The 24,572-nt window shown below is 37.0% G+C and overlaps 8 gene segments (V, D, J or C); 4 read left to right on the top strand and 4 right to left on the bottom strand.

Annotated features, from left to right (window-relative positions):
- Positions 1-1,233: 1,233 nt before the first annotated feature.
- On the top strand, positions 1,234-3,993 carry LOC118565436. The segment is given in 3 exon segments: positions 1,234-1,245; positions 2,233-2,284; positions 3,521-3,993. Coding segments are annotated over 3 exon segments (396 nt in total).
- A 774-nt stretch (positions 3,994-4,767) lies between these two features.
- On the bottom strand, positions 4,768-5,477 carry LOC118565496. The segment is given in 2 exon segments: positions 4,768-5,107; positions 5,288-5,477. Coding segments are annotated over 2 exon segments (357 nt in total).
- Positions 5,478-10,380: 4,903 nt separating this feature from the next.
- On the top strand, positions 10,381-11,771 carry LOC118565503. The segment is given in 2 exon segments: positions 10,381-10,435; positions 11,294-11,771. A coding segment is annotated over 1 exon segment (264 nt).
- Positions 11,772-12,556: 785 nt separating this feature from the next.
- Positions 12,557-13,291, bottom strand: LOC118565497. The segment is given in 2 exon segments: positions 12,557-12,927; positions 13,108-13,291. Coding segments are annotated over 2 exon segments (357 nt in total).
- A 1,224-nt stretch (positions 13,292-14,515) lies between these two features.
- LOC118565485 lies at positions 14,516-15,060 on the bottom strand. The segment is given in 2 exon segments: positions 14,516-14,876; positions 14,974-15,060. Coding segments are annotated over 2 exon segments (378 nt in total).
- A 1,072-nt stretch (positions 15,061-16,132) lies between these two features.
- Positions 16,133-18,187, top strand: LOC118565502. The segment is given in 2 exon segments: positions 16,133-16,188; positions 17,713-18,187. A coding segment is annotated over 1 exon segment (264 nt).
- Positions 18,188-19,012: 825 nt separating this feature from the next.
- Positions 19,013-19,685, bottom strand: LOC118565495. The segment is given in 2 exon segments: positions 19,013-19,320; positions 19,502-19,685. Coding segments are annotated over 2 exon segments (360 nt in total).
- Positions 19,686-22,210: 2,525 nt separating this feature from the next.
- LOC118565504 lies at positions 22,211-23,937 on the top strand. The segment is given in 2 exon segments: positions 22,211-22,269; positions 23,505-23,937. A coding segment is annotated over 1 exon segment (261 nt).
- The last annotated feature ends 635 nt before the right edge of the window (positions 23,938-24,572 follow it).

Here is a 24,572-nt window from a genome sequence, read left to right as displayed (position 1 = left end):
TGTTGTTCTGGACTTTTTGCTTCTGAACATTTATCAGCAAGCACAGATTTCTAATGTAATGTAGTAATCACCAAAAACACAATTTTGTCATGACTATGTATTCTTAAATCCTTAAGTTTAGAAAAGTAATCCAAGACAGTTAATTTTCATAAAATATGACAGTTTTTGTTTCACTGTTAAATTTGTATCAAATTGGTGAACTTTAGAACAGATATTAACTACATTTTTTTAATTATTGACTACAAACATAAATTAATTAATAATAAAGTTTACTCAAAAAGAAAATGCTGACTGTTTATACCACTGAAGACAATAGCTGTGAAATATTTTCAAATAACGTCTTGTTTTACTGCAGCCAAAGTGATTGATGAATCCCACTAATGAGAAATTTATTATATTCCACATAAACCAAGGATCATATTGAAAGATCTTTGGGCCATCGTTGTTCCCAGTTAACCCTGATCACATGCATTTGAATATTATTGTGGAAATAAATGCAGTAGTACACAATAAATTACAAAATTATTATAATAAGGTTAATTTATTTCAGTTAGTCTACAGACAGTCTATTCACTACATGAATAGACTACATATACAAGTCTATTCACTACATGAAATTCTTACAAACAGATGGGGTTTTCTAGCCTTTTCAATTTCTGGTAATTATGATGATTTTCCACTTACAGGTAATGACTACACTGTCTTTAAGATTATAATTTTACATCAGACCAGTAAAAATAGTAGAGAAAGTGAGATTAGATACCCGCTTAAAAATTGGATTTTCAAAAGGTATTTTCTGTCTCATCAATGAGCCTCATCAGATCATATATTTCAATTTATTAAATGTGTCTACATGCCCTGTAGTCAAATTAATCTTTACTCATTTTATAGGAGCAATAGGCAAAAATTCACCACTAGGTGTGCTGTTGAGCACTGTCTGTAGACCAAAACAAGATGTGTGTAAAGCCACGACTCTGTCTACCTCCACAATCTAAGCAACAGAACAGTTAGCTTCAATTTTACATATTTTGTCAATAAAAAAATACCTTGAATGTACGCAAGGATCACGGCGGGCAGCTCACAAGCCTGCAGGGCTGCATTCAACAATGCTATATGTGTTAGCATGGCTACCGGCTACTCGCCTCACAACAGTAATGCCTGGTCCATCAATGGTCAAACTAGAACAATTAACCCAAATGATGCAATTGTAGCCTTCCATTAAATCGATTCAACATGGCCATACAAGTCTGACAAGACTGTAACACCAGCAAAAACCAACATTTGACTTCATGCTGTTACTCACCTGTTTAACAACACTTTATTTACAAGAAAATCTAATCATAGAAAAGCAATTTATTTAAAAACAAGCATCATTTAGTTAAAAATACTTAAATGCGGAGGTCCTTATATTGCAACTCTCCCTTGTCCGACACATGACATAAAATCATGTTAAAACCCCACAACTGCATAAAATCCTCTTTGTTCTGTGTTTCTCTGTGGAGAAACTCCAGCCTGATCCTGGCTTTAACGTTGCTCCTCCACAGAGCCACAGCACCAAGGTGAAATCCGTCCTGCAACCTGTATCTGTTCGGAGGAGAAAAAATTAACTGTGGATAGTAAGATAATGATAAAATATATTTTATAATTATTCCATTAGTTTGCTTTCGTGCACACATGGATCAGTGTGGAGCTAGCTTCTTGAATGTGTTTAAAATGATATTTATCAGACTGAAAGCTTTAGCTCAGCTCTGAATCCTGGATGTCACCAAAGTTCATTAATGATGCTCACCTGTCTCCTCCCTCAGTGGGTCCAGTCCTCCCACCCCTGATGCTGCTGCCCCCCTCCTTTGAGGAGCTGCAGGATGGGAAGGCCACGCTCCTCTGTCTGGACTTGGATCTGATGATTTGTTCACACATTTGTTAAATAAATTGATTATGTATTGCTAAGGAATATGTTGTCTCTATGGCTGTTTTCTTTTGTACATTCTAAAAAAATTACCTTTTTATTTTAAGTTCCTTGTAGACTGTTCACTTTTTAGGAAAAAACAAGGTTTTGACTATTTAAATAGTAGAAACAGAATGAGATAGTCTTCATGTCAGGAAAATAAATAATGAATGAAAATGTGTCCACCAGCTGTGCTTTGCAGACAAACTTCATGTAGAGTTTGTTGTGTTGAGTCAGAGAGCCGTGTCTCTCTACAGTCAGAGGTTTTTGTACGGCGGCTCAATGAGTTTGTATCACTGTGGTACACGTTTGGTGGAGGAACCAGACTGGAGTTTGGAAGTAAGTCAAATTTAAAGCTACTCTTTTATAAACAAATTTCTTGTTTTGGATATATTGTTTTCAAATAAAACCAGGAAAAATTATGCATATTTTTTGTTTCAAACAAACAGAACATTTAGAAAAATAAAGAAGTCATTCTGTGAACTAAAATCTGAAATCTAAATTTGTAGACAATTAGGTTCTGCTTAAGTGTGAAACAAAGACAGAATTTATAGGTGTTTTATCTAAATTGTAGGTTTAGTTTAGTCTAAAGTCAGAGAGCCGTGTCTCTAACAGTCAGAGGTTTTTGTACGACGGCTCAATGAGTTTGTATCACTGTGGTACACGTTTGGTGGAGGAACCAGACTGGAGTTTGGAAGTAAGTCACAGTAAAAGCTTTTATTCAGTAATAATTGACTATATCTTACTTTGATAAAGGGTGAGACTAAATTGTGATAATTTTGGTAGATAATCTGAGGCTGACGGTTTAGTTTAGTCTAAAAATGTATGAAAACTGTGTCTCTCTGCAGTCAAAGGTTTCTGTACAGCAGCTCAATCAGTTTGTATGTCTGTGGAGGACTTTGGGTCGTGGAATCAGCCTCTGTGAATGTTTGGATGTTTTTAATTATAGCTGTGTGCCCTGTTTAAAGTAGAAACTATATTTTTGTTTTCGTTATTTTCTTATACTGTGTTTTAAATACGACCAATAAAACAGAGGTTAAAGTTTAAAGCATCACTGAAAGTAAAACGTCAACAATTTGAAGAGTAATCATTATGACAATAAGGATCAGTCGTCCAAGAATAAACCTTTTGTTACTAAGTTATTTGAAGCATAATCTTAAAGTACTGATAACAGACATGAGAAAACTTCTGATATTGATCAGAGCTTCTGAACAGTTTAAATTTCTAAGATGTTTTACTAAGTGATAAATAGAACTGTAAACAAATATTTATTCCATTTTAAAAGAAAATTAAAACCGAAGTTATTTTGAATATTAGGTAAAAACGCAATTTACTGGTTGTGAGTCAGTACTGATACATTTTAGTTCAAACTGTATTCTGAGTCTTTCTGAGCTGATATGCATGAACAATTTTGAAAGGGAAGTGAAACAGAGCGTGAGCTGAGTGGCTGTTAGAGCAGAAAGACATCTGTCAGAAACTTCTTTATGGAGAAAATCAACTCTAACAGGACAAGAGTTGAAAATGACTGTTGTTAGATTCTAGTTCCTGTCCTCTAACCTTACTGGTGTCTCCTAGGTGATGCCCGTCCCACCCTGACGGTGCTGCCCCCCTCCAGTGAGGAGCTGCAGCAGGGGAAGGCCACCCTCATGTGTCTGGCCAACAAGGGCTTCCCCTCAGACTGGAGTCTGTCCTGGAAGGTGGACGACAGCAGCAGCAGCAGCAGCAGCTGGGAGCAGAGCAGGAGCCCCGGGGTGCTGCAGAAGGACGGCCTCTACAGCTGGAGCAGCACCCTGAGGCTCCCTGCAGACCAGTGGAGGAAGGTGGGCTCTGTGACCTGTGAGGCCACCCAGGGCTCCCAGACTGCAGTCACACAGACGCTGAGGAGAGACCAGTGTTCCCAGTCCTGACCGCACTCTCTGAGACACTGATATTGGCTTTAATCTGTGACTGCTCTCACTTTTTCTCTCCTGATTATTCTCTAGTTTCACTCAGTCATCTTTGCTTTGTCATGTTGGTCACTATTCAATAATAAAGATTTACTCATCAACTCCTGGTCTCCACCTGCTTTGTTAAAGAGCTACAAAGTTTGTTTGAAGTCACTGATTTTATTATGTATTAAACCATTTTTAATAATCTTTCCAAAGGCTAAGATTGACTTGCCTTTGCTTCATATTAAGTATTTATGGATTCCATTAATGTTTACTGATATAGTTTTTTTATGAGACATATAACATGTTTTTTGTAAACTTATAAATTTAAAAACATGATATCAATAAATTGAAGAGATGTTGCTATTAGAAGAAGTAAAAGTTCAATTACTAAGAAATGATCATGGCTCATTTTAATAGTTCAATAATCTGATAAAAAGTCTTTTGTTTTAATAATCAGATTATTTTGTCAGTGGCTCTGAAAGGCCTGAACAGCTACTGATCATCTCTGAAATTGACTTGTTTAAATCAGCAAAGTTGGAGTAATAAACTGACTCATTAAACACATATTCACTGAAATAAATTCAAATGATCACATATGTTTTGTTTTACTTCTTTGTTTTTTTTCTTTCTTTCATGAAATAATACGATCTAACAAAAAGGAAAAAAAATGAATATAGCAGATGGATAATTCAACAATGGATTACTTATCATTTTCTTGGATAATTAATGGTTCGACAATTGGAAACAATTTTATTTTTTTATTTTTACCTAAACAGAAAAAAACAATAAAATACCTAATTAGTAATAAAAATATATTTGTAAACAAATAAACATTTTGTGGAAGCTTTTAGTGTTTCAGTTTCAGAGCAGCTGTGGAGTCAGATCAGTTCCTCTCCAGCTGAGGGAGGTTTTTGTACGACGTTCTATCACTGTGTGAACGGTGTGCTGTAACCCTGCTGACAGTAATAAACTCCTGAATCTTCAGCCTGAACTCCACTGATGGTCAGAGTGAAGTCAGAACCAGATCTACTTCCACTGAAACGAGCTGGAACTCCAGACTGACGATTTGTAGCTAAATAAATCAAGAGTTTAGGAGCTTCTGATGGTTTCTGAAGGTACCAGTGGAGGTTGCTGGTAGAATAACTAGATTTACATCTGATGGAGACGGTTTGTCCTGAAGCAACAGACTGAGATCCAGGACTCTGAGTCAGGATGATGTCTCCTGATGAACCTGGAAAACATGAAAAACAGCAATTGAGACAAATTATGTTTGATTGTAAATGATTGATAATCTGTGAACAGATGAAAGAAAGCATCAGCATCCTGTTTCAGTATTTCTCCATGATGGCAGAATTCTAATTGTCCTGAAGCTGATTTCTTCCTAGAAGCAGTTCTGAGCAGAGAGTCTCACCGTGAAGCAGGAGCCCCAGGGTGGTCAGCAGTAGAGTCAGTAACATCATCATTGTGCTGCTGGTGTGTCAGTGGCTCTGAAAGGCCTGGACAGCCACTGATCAACACTGACCTCTTAACAGCTGGGAGCAGAGAGGCAGGACACATATGCAAACACACAGAGTCAGTCACATGGAGCTCAGCTAGCAGCAGCTTTCCTCCTCAAACAGACCAGTCTAATGAGAAAGCCTAAAACATATATTTATAAAAAGTTGTATTTGAAGAAAAATCCTTTATTAACTAAAACTGAAGCAATCTATAGCTTTTATACTTATTTTATCCATTGATGTTTATGTCTCATGTCTTTAGTTATTTTTTCTTTAATATGTGTTTAGTTTTTACCTTGTTTCTATTAGTTTCTTCTTCTTCTTGTGGTTTTATGGCCGTTGGCAAATAACTTTAAGATGCATTACCGTCACCTTCTACACCGGAGTATCGATCACAGCTGTCTCTCACAACTGTATTCTATCCAACGTGCCTGTTCTTTTTAAAAATCTAAAAAATATCATCAAAATCTATGTCCCCACATGAATTAACAGTATTTAATTTATTTTTAATTTGTTTTATTTTCATGCAGAAGATTCCTGACTAAAACGTCTCGCTCAGGTAAATATTTATGGCACTCCAAGAAAATATGTTCTACAGTTTTCAGCTGCCAACAATATGCACTAAAGCCTGCATGATGCCTGTTGGTTACTGTAAAGTGTGCTATTTAGTCCTGTGTGACTAAATATCATCGTTGATAGAATATTCTCGTCTTTCTTTATTTTGTTACATGTCCTGAATTCGCCCACGTTCTATTGGATCCTGTAAAAAATTATCTAGCCTTATCTTATTTGTCCCACTGCTCTTGCCATTTCTTCTTAACATAGACCTTAACTTTATTCTTAATCTCTTGTTTGCTTTTATTCACATTCAAGTCTCCAATACTTAGGGTTAGGGTCTTTGCTGCACTTTTTGCAAACCTGTCAGCCAACTCAATTTCTACAGTCAAAATAATTGCAGGAACCCACATTAGCCTGATTTCTGATCCATTATTTTTAATCCTGAAAGCTGACTGAATTATATCTGCAGTAATATATTGTCTTTAATCTGAATGTGTTTGTAGAATACTTGTTAGTGTGCTACTTGAGTCTGAGCAAACTATGACCTCCTTTTCTCTAACTTCCTCAACCCATCCTAATGCCGTCAGAATTGCCGTTACTTCTCCTGTGTACATTATTAATTTATGTGCCATTCCTTTATCCAAACATCCAAATCTAGAAAACAAAAGATACGCCTTCTATATTGTTTATAACTTTACAAGCATCAGTAAAGATTTAAATGTATCCTGAATATTTATTTTCTGTATTTGTCCACCTCTTTACATCCTATCTCAGAGTTAGCCATTCCTTTATCAGTAATTTTATTCTGAATTACCCATCCAAAAGCATTTATTTGCTTTTTGTTTTTCTTGACAATGTCTGAGGACACTGTGTGGACGATGGTTTTGGGTATGACCTTTAAGATTTGCCAAGTCAGTTATTGCTAGTTGTGATCTTCTAAGGTCTAGCGGCATTTCATCCATCTCAACCTTCACCGCAGAAACTAGAGTTGCTTTCATAGCTCCACAACAAAGTCTCAAAGCCTGATATTAAATAATATCTAGTTTTCCTGATAAAGTTTTTGAAACTTAATTGTATATGATTCATCCATAATAAGGAACTGATCATATTCCATAGTCCAATGTACACAGTTTTTAAGGCTTTTCAACAGAACCCCATTCTCTGCCACTCAAGCTTCTCAATTTAAATTTATATTTAGAATTCTTTTACACTTTTCCGCTATTTTGTCTACATGCATTTTACATGTAAGCTTTTTGTCAAACCAGATCCCCAACTATTTAAATTGATGTGCTCTTTCTGTATCATTCCCATATAACTGTTTCTTTTAGATTTCTGTGTTTCCTCCCTGTCTATCATTCTCCCCCTCCCTCAGCTCTCTAATTGCCTTCATCTCTCTCACCTGAGTGATCATTATCAGCTGATTTCCTCCACCTGGTCCTCATGCCTTCTCTCTCCCTCTCCTCCCTGTATTTAAACAGTTTGGTTTAATGTTCTCATTACTGGTTCCTCCTATTCGATACCTCCGGTTGTTTCCCTACCCGTTCTCACTTAATTTTTGTTTTCCTACATGTAATTTTCACTCTAAGTTCAGTTTTATACAATTTAATATTCACTTGAGCTCTATTACGATCTACACTTGGGTTCTTACTCTAGAAGAGAGTGACAGTATGTGTATGGCTTATGCCTGGCTCCCACGTTAAGATCTTAAACTTGCCTGCCGATTTTTATAACATGAGAGAAACCGCACATAATGACCAAAAAAAATGTGTAGATATGACAGATTTGCTTGAACACTGTGTGTGTGTGTGTGTGTGTGTGTGTGTTTGTGTCTGGTCAAGAGACACATACAACACACCACACCCGGACAGATTTCACTAAGGAGTATTCAGATATCAGACAGGAAATCATGGTAAACCTCTTGCAATCAAACTTGAGTTCAAGTTAAATAAAGATGAACAAAGACATAATCTAGAACATGGTAATGTTCCTTTAAGTTGGTTTTCTACTGCCAAAAAAAATGAAGGAAGAGCAATGGTGATACTTTGTGGACTACTTACATCAGAGAAAACATTACAGAAAGTAAAGGTGTTGGTTAAAGGAGTGGAGACATTGTTAACAGGGGCTCTTTGTTTACTGCACTATGACAGAGTTGAGATGTTTTTTTCTCTCTCTGTGTTTACCCTCGCCTCACTTTTTGATTGGCTAAACGTCATTTTGAACACATTGCATGCTTGTTTGTCCTCGGTGAACACCTCACATGCTAGGATATCAGGCCAAGACAATGGCCAACTGGCCAATAATTAAACATTTTTAAAATCCACCTATTTTTAGATCGGAGGAGTGCAGAAGTTTTTCTGAGCAGACTCCTAGACCTTAGCAAGACAACAGGAATATAATTCGGACTAGAACTGATTATCTAATTTAAACATTTATTTTCATGCTAATGTTCGTTAGGTTTGAAAGGTGTAACAACAGAATTAAACAAGCTTTGCTGCTGGTGTTTTGTTTTTTGGCCTCACCATTTTCATAAAAGAGCTCACTGCAAAATATCTTGTAAATTCTCTTAAATTTAGAGCTTCCTCAACTTCCTTATATGAGCATACATTTTATTTCAAATAGTTTTCATTTTTATAAATGAGATTAAAAAATGCTGTGTGGTTTTAACGTGTTTGTTCAGTGAACTGTATCAGTCTCTGCTGCAGATTCCAGCTGCAGAACAAAGTTCAGTTTCTGTTCAGTCAGACTGAGGGAGGTTTTTGTACGATGATTTTTCACTGTGTGAACACGTGCTGACTGTTGATGTAATGATAACTCTGACAGTATTAAACTCCAGCATCTTCAGCCTGGACTCCACTGATGGTCAGAGTGAAGTCTAATCCATTCCCTGCTCCACTTCCACTGAATCTGGAGGAGATTCCTGAAAATCTGGTTGATGTTCCATAGATCAGAGCTTTAGGAGCTTCTCCAGGTTTCTGGTGGTACCAGGACAGGCAGACCTGTGACCCAGACCAGCAATCTGATGTTGAAAGTGCCTGACTGGCCTTACAGTCAATAGTGACAGTCTGACTGAGCTGCACTGATTTAGCTGCAGGTTGAGTCACAACGACCTGACCTCTGGACTCTGAGGACACAGAGACAAAAACATAAAGCAGCTTGATGGTTTTGTGGGCTTCATTTCAGAGGGACAGATGTTGATAGAGGAGAGGAGTTTGATCCTCTGGACTTTACCTGTGAAGCAGCAGCAGAGGAGAGTCCAGATGAGGACGCAGATCAAAGTCATGTTTTTGATGAGGAGGATTTCTGTGTCTTCTGTTGTGACGAAGGACAGCTGTCAGTCCTCCAGTGTTCAACTCTCAGGACTATAAACTCTCCCAGAGCACTGGAGCATGGTGCTGCTGATGCAAAGTGCCTCTCTATGGAAATGCTCTGACTGACTCCAGCAGGAACTGGGATCAGGGTGATGATGAGGAGGTTTGATTTATTAATTAATTAGTTTATGTAGGAATGGGTTGGAAATGTTTAGCATTTTGGAGAAATTTACTGTTTATCTCCAGTTTGTTGTAAGCTCTTATATGATGACTACATTCACATCACATTTATTGACTTTAGGTAGAGAGATTTTAACTACTTTTGAATAATGGCAACAAAAAGTACAATAACTGAATTTAAAGTAAAAAAGTATTTGATTTAAATTTCATACAAAGATGGTTTTGGAAGATCTTGTGCTCTATGTCATGTTCAGTTAAATCTGATTCTGTTGTAGGTGTGTGTGTTTATTTCTAATTTGCCCATTTTACTAGTAAAGTGAGGACTTTGATGAACATAATATCTTTTAATCACTGAGTCATATTTTATGAACAATTATGTCAATACGATGAAGTCAACATTTACAATGTGTTTTAAAGTGATATTTATCAGACTGAAAGCTTTAGCTCAGCTCTGAATCCTGGATGTCACCAAAGTTCATTAATGATGCTCACCTGTCTCCTCCCTCAGTGGGTCCAGTCCTCCCACCCCTGATGCTGCTGCCCCCCTCCTTTGAGGAGCTGCAGGATGGGAAGGCCACGCTCCTCTGTCTGGCCTTGGATCTGATGATTTGATACAATAATCTTTCAGTGAAACAATTATGTGTTTATAAGGAATATGTTTCTTCTGTTTTGTTTCATCTGTACTTTTCTCTCCTGAAGAAATATGATCACCAAAAAATATGTTTTCATTTTAAATCTCTTGTAGAGTTGTCCGTTTTAAAGAAAAGCATGTTTTTATATACTGTATTTATAAAATATATAGCAAAATTTGTTGATAATCATGTGAAAAACAAAACCATGATTGTTAAAAGCAATCAGCCAGCTGTGTTTTCCAGGCAGAAACTGTTCATGTAGAGTTTGTTGTGTTCAGAGTCAGAGAGCCGTGTCTCTAACAGTCAGAGGTTTTTGTACGACGGCTCCATCAGTTTGTATCACTGTGGTACACGTTTGGTGGAGGAACCAGACTGGATGTTAATTGTAAGTACAAGTAACTTTAATAAAATCATCTATCACTTTAATCTCAAGCTTTAAATGTATTAATATTCTCAGAACAAAATGTTACTTTTGGAATTAGTTAGTTTTTAATTTTCTGAGATGTTGTATTTAATGGAAACTTTGCAAGTTGAACGCATTATAAGTCCTAATATCTGTAAAAGCTCCTACTTAGAAAAGACAAAATAAGTTCTTCTACTTGATATAAAAAATATTAAACTACATGATAAATCAAATGTTTTTTTTAATTAGCAGTATACATTTCCTGTACATATTTTTTTAACATTTCCACAGTCATCTTTTATAGACTGTTTTTTAAAACAAGCATCAGCCAAAGTTTTCATTTTTCTCTTGAAAGTTTTCTCATTTTATTTCTTGTTAACAAGCGGTGTGGATTATAGGCTGAGCCATATTATCAGTGTTACTCTGTGTAATTTAATGTTTGTAATGTACATTTTCTACAATGAGTTGCTGATTGTTTTGGAGAGGAAAATATCTCAAACCCTTCTTCTTGATTAAATGTTTGTAGGACATGACAGATTTCTCTATGTGGAAATGAATTTAGTGTGTGAGTCTGGTAATAATACAAACTTTGTAAAAGCAATAGAACAATGTTAAGTGGTTGTAGAATATTATTCACTACCTGGAAAATGTGACACATTTTATGAGAAAAAATGACATTTGGGAAGAAATGTCAGTTTTTATTCATGGTACTGAAACCTGTCTGTTGCTGTGGTTGAGCAGTGATGCATGTGTGTTGCCATGGTTACAAAACCCAGATCAGGAAGTCAAATTTTGAAGACGTTAATCTAGACTTTGCAATGTGTTTCTTTCTCTCTGCAGTGGGTGAACGCCGTCCCACCCTGACGGTGCTGCCCCCCTCCAGTGAGGAGCTGCAGCAGGGGAAGGCCACCCTCATGTGTCTGGCCAACAAGGGCTTCCCCTCAGACTGGAGTCTGTCCTGGAAGGTGGACGACAGCAGCAGCAGCAGCAGCAGCAGCTGGGAGCAGAGCAGGAGCCCCGGGGTGCTGCAGAAGGACGGCCTCTACAGCTGGAGCAGCACCCTGAGGCTCCCTGCAGACCAGTGGAGGAAGGTGGGCTCTGTGACCTGTGAGGCCACCCAGGGCTCCCAGACTGCAGTCACACAGACGCTGAGGAGAGACCAGTGTTCCCAGTCCTGACCGCACTCTCTGAGACACTGATATTGGCTTTAATCTGTGACTGCTCTCACTTTTTCTCTCCTGATTATTCTCTAGTTTCACTCAGTCATCTTTGCTTTGTCATGTTGGTCACTATTCAATAATAAAGATTTACTCTTCAACTCCTGGTCTACACCTACTTTGTTAAAGAGTTTAAAAGTTTGTTTGAAGTCACTGATTTTTATTTTCATGTCATAAATCATTATTTTATTATCCATCCAGAGACTAGGATTGACGTTTTTATTGTAAAATCTTTATGTTATTCAGAAATTATCTTTCTTGAATCAGACACATTACTTTGGTAACTTATAGATTTAAAAACACAACATAGAACTGCTGCCATGCTGCTATCAACAGAAGTAAAAGTTCAGTTAAAAATAAATGGTCATTGTTAATTAAAAATTAAATCATTTGACAAAATTTAATAATCTTATTGATGTCTCAGTGGCTCTGAAAGGCCTGAACAGCCACTGATCAACTCTGACCTCTTAACAGCATTTTAAAGAGCTGGTTTGACTTTTTATGAACTACAGTTGAAGTTATTCACTGATTCACTGTTAAACACTTGTTCACTAGAATAAGTTCACATTTTTATATAAGTATTGTTTAACTTCTTTGCAATCTTTTATCATCTTACCAAGCTCATCACATTCTGAATTAAGAAAGTTATTTAAAAACTATTCAGTGATTTAAGAAAATAGATGAATGGATAAAGAAATGTATTAAAGTTAGTATTTGATGATTAACAGTTTAACAACTGTGAAAACTGTAATTTCTAATTTGTCTTTTTAATCAGACAGGAATAAAAATAAAAACTACTTTGTGATATATATATCTATATATATATAGATATATATATATAAGTAAAGAAATAAACACATTTTGGGGAAACTTTTAGTGTTTCAGTTTCAGAGCAGCTGTGGAGTCAGATCAGTTCCTCTCCAGCTGAGGGAGGTTTTTGTACGACGTTCTATCACTGTGTGAACGGTGTGCTGTAACCCTGCTGACAGTAATAAACTCCTGAATCTTCAGCCTGAACTCCACTGATGGTCAGAGTGTAGTCAGAATCAGATCTACTTCCACTGAAACGAGCTGGAACTCCAGACTGACGATTTGTAGCTAAATAAATCAAGAGTTTAGGAGCTTCTGATGGTTTCTGAAGGTACCAGTGGAGGTAGCTGGTAGAATAACTAGATTTACATCTGATGGAGACGGTCTGTCCTGAAGCAACAGACTGAGATCCAGGACTCTGAGTCAGGATGATGTCTCCTGATGAACCTGGGAAACATGAAAAACATCAATTGAGACAAATTATGTTTGATTGTAAATTATTGATAATCTGTGAACAGATGAAAGAAAGCATCAGCATCCTGTTTCAGTATTTCTCCATGATGGCAGAATTCTAATTGTTCTGAAGCTGATTTCTTCCTAGAAGCAGTTCTGAGCAGAGAGTCTCACCGTGAAGCAGGAGCCCCAGGGTGGTCAGCAGTAGAGTCAGTAACATCATCATTGTGCTGCTGGTGTGTCAGTGGCTCTGAAAGGCCTGGACAGCCACTGATCAACACTGACCTCTTAACAGCTGGGAGCAGAGAGGCAGGACACATATGCAAACACACAGAGTCAGTCACATGGAGCTCAGCTAGCAGCAGCTTTCCTCCTCAAACAGATCAGAAAGTTTGTAGGAGGAACTATTAAAAGTTTTATTAAAGCTCCATTATTAATAAACTTGAAGCAATTCAATATCTTTTATTCTTGTTAAATGATTTGGTGTTTCATGTCTTTAGTAATTTATCCTTTAATATGTGTATAGTTCGTATCCAGTTTCTTTTAGAGTTCCATGTTTTCGTCCCTATTTATTATTCTCCCTTTTACATCCATCCATTTTCTGACCCCCTTAATCCCTCATGGGGTCACGGGGTTGCTGGTGCCTATCTCCAGCGTTCACTTGGCGAGGGGCGGGGACACCTTGGACAGGTCGCCAGTCTGTTGCAGGGCTCCCTTTTACATATTGTAAAAATAATATTTTGACCAGATCATCTTGTCTTTCCTAATGAATCTCTTTAAATATTTTGGTGTTGTACACTTGCCATGAGTACTAATCTGGTTTTAAAAGAATCCAAGAGCAGGTAATAAAATTATTTGGATATTTATTATAATATCAGAAAACTTCATCAATTCATTAACTGTGGGCGACCACAAAAAAAGCTGCTGAACTTCATATGGATGTTAGAAGAATTATAGCAGGTTATCTTATATCAACATTTTGTAGTCTTTGGTTTTAATTTTTCTTTAATCAGCTATTTTTTGGACTAAAACTTATTTGATTTTAAATGACTCAAAACCTCTATAATATTAGTTTTATCAGCCTTCTTTAATCTTGTGAAATGAAACACGTTTCTCTCATCAGTGCTTATGTTCTCTTCAGAGTTAATATTAAATGCCCTTTCTCACCAAATGATTACCAAAACATTAAAGGAACTCCTAGACCTTAGCAAGATCATAGATATCAGTTGGATTAGAACTGATTATCTCATTTAAATGTCTATTTTAATGCAAAAGTTCATTGGGTTTGAAAGGTGGAACAAAAGGATTAAACAAGCTTTAGTGCTGGTGTTTTGTTTTTTTTGTCCTCACGATTTAAAGAAAAAGAGTTGACTGAAAAATATATTCCAATATTTTCTAAAAGTAAGAGATTCCTCAACCATCTAAAGATTGAAAGGACCACACCTTTTATTTCTTATAGTTTGAATGTTAATAACACTTGATGAATTTAAATGATGTGTGGGTTCATTGTGTTTGTTCAGTGAACTGTATCAGTCTCTGCTGCAGATTCCAGCTGCAGAACAAAGTTCAGTTTCTGTTCAGTCAGACTGAGGGAGGTTTTTGTACGATGATTTTTCACTGTGTGAACACGTTGCCACTGTGATAACTCTGACAGTAATAAACTCCAGCATCTTCAGCCTGGACTCCACTGATGGTCAGAGTGAAGTCTAATCCATTCCCTGCTCCACTTCCACTGAATCTGGAGGAGATTCCTGACCATCTGGATGATGTTAGGTAGATCAGAGCTTTAGGAGCTTCTCCAGGTCTCTGATGGTACCAGGACAGGCAGGGAGGGCTACAATCTTGTAGTTCTCTACTGGCCTTACAATCAATAGTAACAGTCTGACTGAGCTGCACTGATTTGGCTGCTGGTTGAGTCACAACAACATTTTGTCCCTCAGACCCTGAGGAGAGAGAAGAAACACTGGACATGAGATGGTGAGGAGAAACTCAGCTACACTCCAGATGATTTTCACCTGACAGAAAAATGATTTTCCTCACCCTGAGTGAAGCAGAGGAGAGTCCAGATGAGGACGCAGATCAAAGTCATGTTTTTGATGAGGAGGATTTCTGTGTCTTCTGTTGTGATGAAGGACAGCTGTCAGTCCTCCAGTGTTCAACTCTCAGGACTATAAACTCTCCCAGAGCACTGGAGCATGGTGCTGCTGATGCAAAGTGGCTCTCTATGGAAATGCTCTGGCTGACTCCAGCAGGGACTGGGATCAGGGTGATGATGAGGAGGTTTTATTTATGAATCAATCAGTTTATGCAGGAATGGGTTGGAAATTTACTGTTTATCTCCAGTTTGTCGTAAGCTCTTATATGGTAACTACATTCACATCACATTTATTGACTTTAGGTAGAGAGATTTTAACTATTTTGAATAATGGCAACAAAAAGGTACAATAACTGCATTTAAATTAAAAAGGTATTTGAATTACATTTCATACAAAGATGGTTTTGGAAGATCTTGTGCTCTAAGTCATGTCCAGTTAAGCCCGATTCTGTTGTGGATGTGTGTTTATTTCTACTTTTCCCATTTTACTAGTAAAGCGAGGACTTTGATCAACATAACATCTTTTAATCACTGAGTCATGTTTTCTGAACAGTTATGTCACTACAATAAAGTCAACATTTAGAATGTGTTTAAAGTGATATTTATCAGACTGAAAGCTTTAGCTCAGCTCTGAATCCTGGATGTCACCAAAGTTCATTAATGATGCTCACCTGTCTCCTCCTCAGTGGGTCCAGTCCTCCCTCCCGTGATGCTGCTGCCCCCCTCCTTTGAGGAGCTGCAGGATGGGAAGGCCACGCTCCTCTGTCTGGAATTGGATCTGATGAATTGTTTAAATAATCATACAGTTAAACAATTATGTGTTGATAAGGAATATGTCTCTTCCGTTCTGTTTCATCTGTACCTTTCTCTCCTGAAGAAATATGTTCCCCAAAAATTAGGCTTTCATTTTCATTTTTGATGAAACACATGTGTATACATACTGTATTTATAAAGTATATAACAAAATTATGAAAAAAAATCTGATTGTTAAAAGCAATCAGCCAGCTGTGTTTTCCAGGCAGAAACTGTTCATGTAGAGTTTGTTGTGTTCAGAGTCAGAGAGCCGTGTCTCTAACAGTCAGAGGTTTTTGTACGACGGCTCCATCAGTTTGTATCACTGTGGTACACGTTTGGTGGAGGAACCAGACTGGATGTTGGAAGTAAGTTGAAAATTTGATATATTTGATGACTACATGAGTTTGTTTATTCAAAATAGTTTTTCGTCTCTAAACTTAGGAGGTTTTGAGCTGTAAAAACTTTTTAAGCTTATATTATTTTAATTGAGTGAACAACAAAATCTCAAGTTCTTACCAGAAACATGAAGTACAAGAAATAACATCTTACAATTCAGTCAGGTTAAAATGGGTAAAAATACACCAGGACTTGTTTAGTGTTTTCAGCCAGAATCAGTTTGTTGTGTTCAGAGTCAGAGAGCCGTGTCTCTAACAGTCAGAGGTTTTTGTACGACGGCTCCATCAGTTTGTATCACTGTGGTACACGTTTGGTGGAGGAACCAGACTGGATGTTGGAAGTAAGTTGAAAATTTGATATATTTGATGACTACATGAGTTTGTTTATTCAAAATAGTTTTTAGTCTCTAAACTTAGGAGGTTTTGAGCTCTAAAAACTTTTTAAGCTTATATTATTTTAATTGAGTGAACAACAAAATCTCAAGTTCTTACCAGAAACATGAAGTACAAGAAATAACATCTTACAATTCAGTCAGGTTAAAATGGGTAAAAATACACCAGGACTTGTTTAGTGTTTTCAGCCAGAATCAGTTTGTTGTGTTCAGAGTCAGAGAGCCGTGTCTCTAACAGTCAGAGGTTTTTGTACGACTCCATCAGTTTGTATCACTGTGGAGGATTTTTGGTGGAGGAACCAGACTGGATGTTGAAGTAAGTTTCTGAGTATCTGTCAAATTTTAACATCTTTGTGAAATAAATGATAACATAGATATTTTTAGGATGCAGAAAAATATTTATTTTGATTTTTTTTCCAACTGTCCATAAGTACTTGTTTACTTATTTTTTTATGAATTTATTTAATTTCAAAATCACTAAAAGATTTTTAAACCTTTTTCTCTTAAAACTGCTGTTTGTGTTTTAAGCTTTGGACAATGAGGCTGAAAAGACACCTCAGTTAATCAATGATGGTGGACAAAGAAAAACGTTTCATTTTGCAAATTCACTACAAGTTTATATTTCTGATTATTTTTGTGATGTCAAATTTAAACGATGGTCATGAGTATCTGATTATTTACTTTTACTATGAGGGTCAGTTTTACCTTGTTATTTCCTCCTTGTTGCAAAGTGTAAAATAAGTTAGAGACTGTCTGGCATGAAGGGCAATAAATTATGTTTTGTTTCATTTTTAAGTAACTTAGTATTTCAGTTCAAATTAAGTTCATTTCTGGTCAAGGAAGATTTACATCTCAGTTCATATTTTTCTTTATAATCCATTTTAAGAAGTTTCAGGATGCCTGACGAGTCTGTGCTGATATGCATGAGAGGTTCCTTCAAGGGAAGTGAAACAATGTGACAGGAAGTGACTGGTGGAGCAGATAAAGATGTTTACTGTATATATAAAATAGTAATTTCTAACACAGTAAAGCTGCTCCCATATCTGCTCTTTGATTACCAGGTGTGTGGTTCCTGTCCTCTAACCTGATTGGTGTCTCCTAGGTGATGCCCGTCCCACCCTGACGGTGCTGCCCCCCTCCAGTGAGGAGCTGCAGCAGGGGAAGGCCACCCTCATGTGTCTGGCCAACAAGGGCTTCCCCTCAGACTGGAGTCTGTCCTGGAAGGTGGACGACAGCAGCAGCAGCAGCAGCAGCAGCTGGGAGCAGAGCAGGAGCCCCGGGGTGCTGCAGAAGGACGGCCTCTACAGCTGGAGCAGCACCCTGAGGCTCCCTGCAGACCAGTGGAGGAAGGTGGGCTCTGTGACCTGTGAGGCCACCCAGGGCTCCCAGACTGCAGTCACACAGACGCTGAGGAGAGACCAGTGTTCCCAGTCCTGACCGCACTCTCTGAGACACTGATATTGGCTTTAATCTGTGACTGCTCTCACTTTTTCTCTCCTGATTATTCTCTAGTTTCACTCAGTCATCTTTGCTTTGTCGTGTTGGTCACTATTCAATAATAAAGATTTACTCATCAACTCCTGGTCTCCACCTGCTTTGTTAAAGAGTTTAAAAGTTAGTTTGAAGTCACTGATTTCTTTTCATGTAAAAAATCTGTCCAAAGGCAATGGTTTACAGTTTGTTTTGATTTATGTAAAATATGTACGCAATTTATAAATATTTACTACATTTTTTAAATGATACACATAAAACCATGTTTTTAAGTTATATATTTTTAAAAAATACAGTTTGCTTTCAATAGAACTAAGAGTCCATTAAATAAGAAATGTTCATGGTCAATTTGTATAATTAAATCATTTGACAAAATTTAATAATCTTATTGATGTCTCAGTGGCTCTGAAAGGCCTGAACAGCCACTGATCAACTCTGACCTCTTAACAGCATTTTAAAGAGCTGGTTTGACTTTTTATGAACTACAGTTGAAGTTATTCACTGATTCACTGTTAAACACTTGTTCACTAGAATAAGTTCACATTTTTATATAAGTATTGTTTAACTTCTTTGCAATCTTTTATCATCTTACCAAGCTCATCACATTATGAATTAAGAAAATTATTTAAAAACTATTCAGTGATTTAAGAAAATAGATGAATGGATAAAGAAATGTATTAAAGTTAGTATTTAATGATTAACAGTTTAACAACTGTGAAAACTGTAATTTCTAATTTGTCTTTTTAATCAGACAGGAATAAAAATAAAAACTACTTAGTGATAAAAAATGTATATATATAAGTAAAGAAATAAACACATTTTGGGGAAACTTTTAGTGTTTCAGTTTCAGAGCAGCTGTGGAGTCAGATCAGTTCCTCTCCAGCTGAGGGAGGTTTTTGTACGACGTTCTATCACTGTGTGTACGATGTATCGTAACTCTGCTGACAGTAATAAACTCCTGAATCTTCAGCCTGAACTCCACTGATGGTCAGAGTGTAGTCAGAACCAGATCCACTTCCACTGAAACGAGCTGGAACTCCAGACTGACGAGATGTAGCTCTATAAATCAGGAGTTTAGGAGCTTCTGATGGTTTCTGAAGGTACCAGTGAAGCCAGCTACCTACACCTGAGCTGGTCTTACATTTTATTGAGACCGTTTGTCCTGAAGCAACAGACTGAGATCCAGGACTCTGAGTAAGGATGATGTCTCCTGATGAACCTGGAAAACATGAAAAACAGCAATTGAGACAAATTATGTTTGATTGTAAATTATTGATAATCTGTTAACAGATGAAAAAAAGCCTCAACAGCATTTTTTTAGTATTTCTCCATGATGGCAGAATTCTAATTGTCCTGAAGCTGATTTCTTCCTAGAAGCAGTTCTGAGCAGAGAGTCTCACCGTGAAGCAGGAGCCCCAGGGTGGTCAGCAGTAGAGTCAGTAACATCATCATTGTGCTGCTGGTGTGTCAGTGGCTCTGAAAGGCCTGGACAGCCACTGATCAACACTGACCTCTTAACAGCTGGGAGCAGAGAGGCAGGACACATATGCAAACACACAGAGTCAGTCACATGGAGCTCAGCTAGCAGCAGCTTTCCTCCTGAAACAGACCAGTCTAAGGAGAACGTCTAAAAGAGGAACTATTAAAACGTTCTCAATTATCTTTAAATTAAACTGGAAGAAGTTCTGTAGCTTTAGTACTTTTAGGTCTTTTGACTTTTAATACGAAGAACAACAGAAAACAAATGTTTGCCGCATCTCGGACTCTTGAAACAAAATTTTACTTAACTGTATATTGTGAATGACAGTAAAGTCTGTATAACTTGTGCTGAGGAGGTTTTATTTATGAATCAATATCTTTTTGCAGGAATAGAGAGTGAATGTTTCAAATGTGTTTTCGGTACTTCTTTGGTACTTTGGTTGTTTTTTGTTGTTCTGGACTTTTTGCTTGTGAACATTTATCAGCAAGCACAGATTTCTAATGTAATGTAGTAATCACGAAAAACACAATTTTGTCATGACTATGTATTTTTAAATCCTTAAGTTTAGAAAAGTAATCCAAGACAGGTAATTTTCATAAAATATGACAGTTTTTGTTAGACTGTTAAATTTTTATCAAATTGGTGAACTTTAGAACAGATATTAACTACATTTTTTAAATTATTGACTACAAACATAAATTAATTAATAATAAAGTCTACTCAAAAAGAAAATGCTGACTGTTTATACCACTGAAGACAATAGCTGTGAAATATTTTCAAATAACGTCTTGTTTTACTACAACCAAAGTGATTGATGAATCCCACTAATGAGTGATTTTTTATATTCCACATAAACCAAGGATCATATTGAAAGATCTTTGGGCCATCTTTGTTCCCAGTTAACCCTGATCACACGCATTTGAATATTATTGTGTAAATAAATGCAGTAGTACACAATAAATTACAAAATTATTATAATAAGGTTAATTTACTTCAGTTAGTCTATTCATTACACGAAATTCTTACAAACAGATGGGGTTTTCTAGCCTTTTTAATTTCTGGTAATTATGATGATTTTCCACTTACAGGTTATGACAACACTGCCTTTAAGATTATAATTTTACATCAGACCAGTAAAAATAGTAGAGAAAGTGAGATTAGATACCTGTTTAATAATTGGATTTTCAAAAGATATTTTCAGTCTCATCAGTGAGCCTCATCAGATCACATATTTCAATTTATTAAATGTGTCTACATGCCCTGTATTCAAATTAATCTTTACTCATTTTATAGGAGCAATAGGCGAAGATTCACCACTAGGTGTGCTGTTGAGCACTGTCTGTAGACCAAAGCAAAATGCGTGTAAAGCCACGACTCTCTCTACCTCCACAATCTAAGCAACTGAGCAGTTAGCTTCAATTTTACATATGTTGTCAATAAAAAAATACCTTGAATGTACGCGAGGATCACGGCGGGCAGCTCACAAGCCTGCAGGGCTGCATTCAACAATGCTATCTGTGTTAGCAGGGCTACCGGCTACTCGCCTCACAACAGTAAAGCCTGGTCCATCAATGGTCAAAATAGAACAATTAACCCAAATGATGCAATTGTTGCCTTCCATTGAATCGATTCAACATGGCCATACAAGTCTGACAAGACTGTAACACCAGCAAAAACCAACATTTGACTTCATGCTGTTACTCACCTGTTTAACAACACTTTATTTACAAGAAAATCTAATCATAGAAAAGCAATTTATTTAAAAACAAGCATCATTTAGTTAAAAATACTTAAATGCGGAGGTCCTTATATTGCAACTCTCCCTTGTCCGACACATGACATAAAATCATGTTAAAACCCCACAACTGCATAAAATCCTCCTTGTTCTGTGTTTCTCTGTGGAGAAACTCCAGCCTGATCCTGGCTTTAACGTTGCTCCTCCACAGAGCCACAGCACCAAGGTGAAATCCGTCCTGCAACCTGTATCTGTTCGGAGGAGAAAAAATTAACTGTGGATAGTGAAATAATGATAAAATATATTTTATCATTATTCCATTAGTTTGCTTTCGTGCACACATGGATCAGTGTGGAGCTAGCTTCTTGAATGTGTTTAAAATGATATTTATCAGACTGAAAGCTTTAGCTCAGCTCTGAATCCTGGATGTCACCAAAGTTCATTAATGATGCTCACCTGTCTCCTCCCTCAGTGGGTCCAGTCCTCCCACCCCTGATGCTGCTGCCCCCCTCCTTTGAGGAGCTGCAGGATGGGAAGGCCACGCTCCTCTGTCTGGACTTGGATCTGATGATTTGTTCACACATTTTTTAAATAAATTGATTATGTATTGCTAAGGAATATGTTGTCTCTATGGCTGTTTTCTTTTGTACATTCTAAAAAATGTACCTTTTTATTTTAAGTTCCTTGTAGACTGTTCACTTTTTTAGGAAAAAACAAGGTTTTGACTATTTAAATAGTAGAAACAGAATGAGATAGTCTTCATGTCAGGAAAATAAATAATGAATGAAAATGTGTCCACCGGCTGTGCTTTGCAGACAAACTTCATGTAGAGTTTGTTGTGTTCAGAGTCAGAGAGCCGTGTCTCTAACAGTCAGAGGTTTTTGTACGACGGCTCCATCAGTTTGTATCACTGTGGTACACGTTTGGTGGAGGAACCAGACTGGAGTTTGGAAGTAAGTCAAATTTAAAGCTACTCTTTTATAAACAAATTTCTTGTTTTGGATATATTATTTTCAAATAAAACCAGGAAAAATTATGCATATTTTTTGTTTCAAACAAACAGAACATTTAGAAAAATAAAGAAGTCATTCTGTGAACTAAAATCTGAAATCTAAATTTGTAGACAATTAGGTTCTGCTTAAGGGTGAAACAAAGACAGAATTTATAGGTGTTTTATCTAAATTGTAGGTTTAGTTTAGTCTAAAGTCAGAGAGCCGTGTCTCTAACAGTCAGAGGTTTTTGTACGGCGGCTCAATGAGTTTGTATCACTGTGGTACACGTTTGGTGGAGGAACCAGACTGGAGTTTGGAAGTAAGTCACAGTAAAAGCTTTTATTCAGTAATAATTATCTATATCTCACTTTGATAAAGGATGAGACTAAATCGTGATAATTTTGGTGGATAATCTGAGGGTGACGGTTTAGTTTAGTCTGAAAATGTATGAAAACTGTGTCTCTCTGCAGTCAAAGGTTTCTGTACAGCAGCACAATCAGTTTGTATGTCTGTGGAGGACTTTGGGTCGTGGAATCAGCCTCTGTGAATGTTTGGATGTTTTTAGTTATAGCTGTGTGTCCTGTTTAAAGTAGAAACTATATCTTTGTTTTCATCATTTTATTATACTGTGTTTTAAATAAGACCATAAAACAGAGGTTAAAGTTTAAAGCAACACTGGAAGTAAAATGTCAACAATTTGTAGAGTAATCGTTATGACAATAAGGATCAGTCGTCCAAGAATGAACCTTTTGTTTCTAAGTTATTTGAAGCATAATCTTAAAGTACTGATAACAGACATGAGAAAACCTCTGATATTGATCAGAGCTTCTGAACAGTTTAAATTTCTCAGATGTTTTACTAAGTGATAAATAGAACTGTAAACAAATATTTATTCCATTTTAAAAGAAAATTAAAACCAAAGTTATTTTGAATATTAGGTAAAAACGCAATATACTGGTTGTGAGTCAGTACTGATACATTTTAGTTCAAACTGTATTCTGAGTCTTCCTGAGCTTATATGCATGAACAATTTTGAAAAGGAAGTGAAACAGAGTGTGAGCTGAGTGGCTGTTAGAGCAGAAAGACATCTGTCAGAAACTTCTTTATGGAGAACATCAACTCTAACAGGACAAGAGTTGAAAATGAATGTTGTTAGATTCTAGTTCCTGTCCTCTAACCTGATTGGTGTCTCCTAGGTGATGCCCGTCCCACCCTGACAGTGCTGCCCCCCTCCAGTGAGGAGCTGCAGCAGGGGAAGGCCACCCTCATGTGTCTGGCCAACAAGGGCTTCCCCTCAGACTGGAGTCTGTCCTGGAAGGTGGACGACAGCAGCAGCAGCAGCAGCAGCTGGGAGCAGAGCAGGAGCCCCGGGGTGCTGCAGAAGGACGGCCTCTACAGCTGGAGCAGCACCCTGAGGCTCCCTGCAGACCAGTGGAGGAAGGTGGGCTCTGTGACCTGTGAGGCCACCCAGGGCTCCCAGACTGCAGTCACACAGACGCTGAGGAGAGACCAGTGTTCCCAGTCCTGACCGCACTCTCTGAGACACTGATATTGGCTTTAATCTGTGACTGCTCTCACTTTTTCTCTCCTGATTATTCTCTAGTTTCATTCAGTCATCTTTGCTTTGTCATGTTGGTCACTATTCAATAATAAAGATTTACTCATCAACTCCTGGTCTCCATCTACTTTATTAATGAGCTTAAAAGTTTGTTTGAAGTCACTGATTTTAATTTTCATGTCATAAATCATTATTTTATTATCCATCCAGAGACTAGGATGGACATTTTTTATTGTAAAATATTTATGCAAGTCATAAACATTTACTGAATTATGTTTATTATCTTGGTAACATAGATTTAACACCACATACAAATTTACTACCATGCTGCTATCACCAGAAGTAAAAGGTCAGTTAAAAATAAATGATCAGGGCTAATTTAATCAACAAAAAAATTTGACTAAATTGGGTTTAATAATTTTATTGATGTGTCAGTGGCTCTGAAAGGCCTGAACAGCCTCTGATCTTTTTTAACCTCTTAACAGCTTTTTAAAGAGCAGGTTTGGCTTTTTTATGACTTACAGTTCAAGTAATTGACTCACTTGCTGTTAAACACGTATTCACATTAATATATATTAATTTGTTAAACTAATATATTAGTTTTGTTATGTATAAGTATTGTTTATCTTCTTTGTAATGTGTTTTCATCGTTTCTAGCTCACCACTCTCTCACTCTGAATTAAGAAAGATCTAAAAAGAAAACACT

Source organism: Fundulus heteroclitus, chromosome 13, assembly GCF_011125445.2.
Source record: "Fundulus heteroclitus isolate FHET01 chromosome 13, MU-UCD_Fhet_4.1, whole genome shotgun sequence".
NCBI classification, from domain to species: Eukaryota; Metazoa; Chordata; class Actinopteri; order Cyprinodontiformes; family Fundulidae; genus Fundulus; species Fundulus heteroclitus.
Note: the sequence above shows the minus strand (reverse complement) of the source record. Positions and strands in the feature narration are given on the sequence as shown.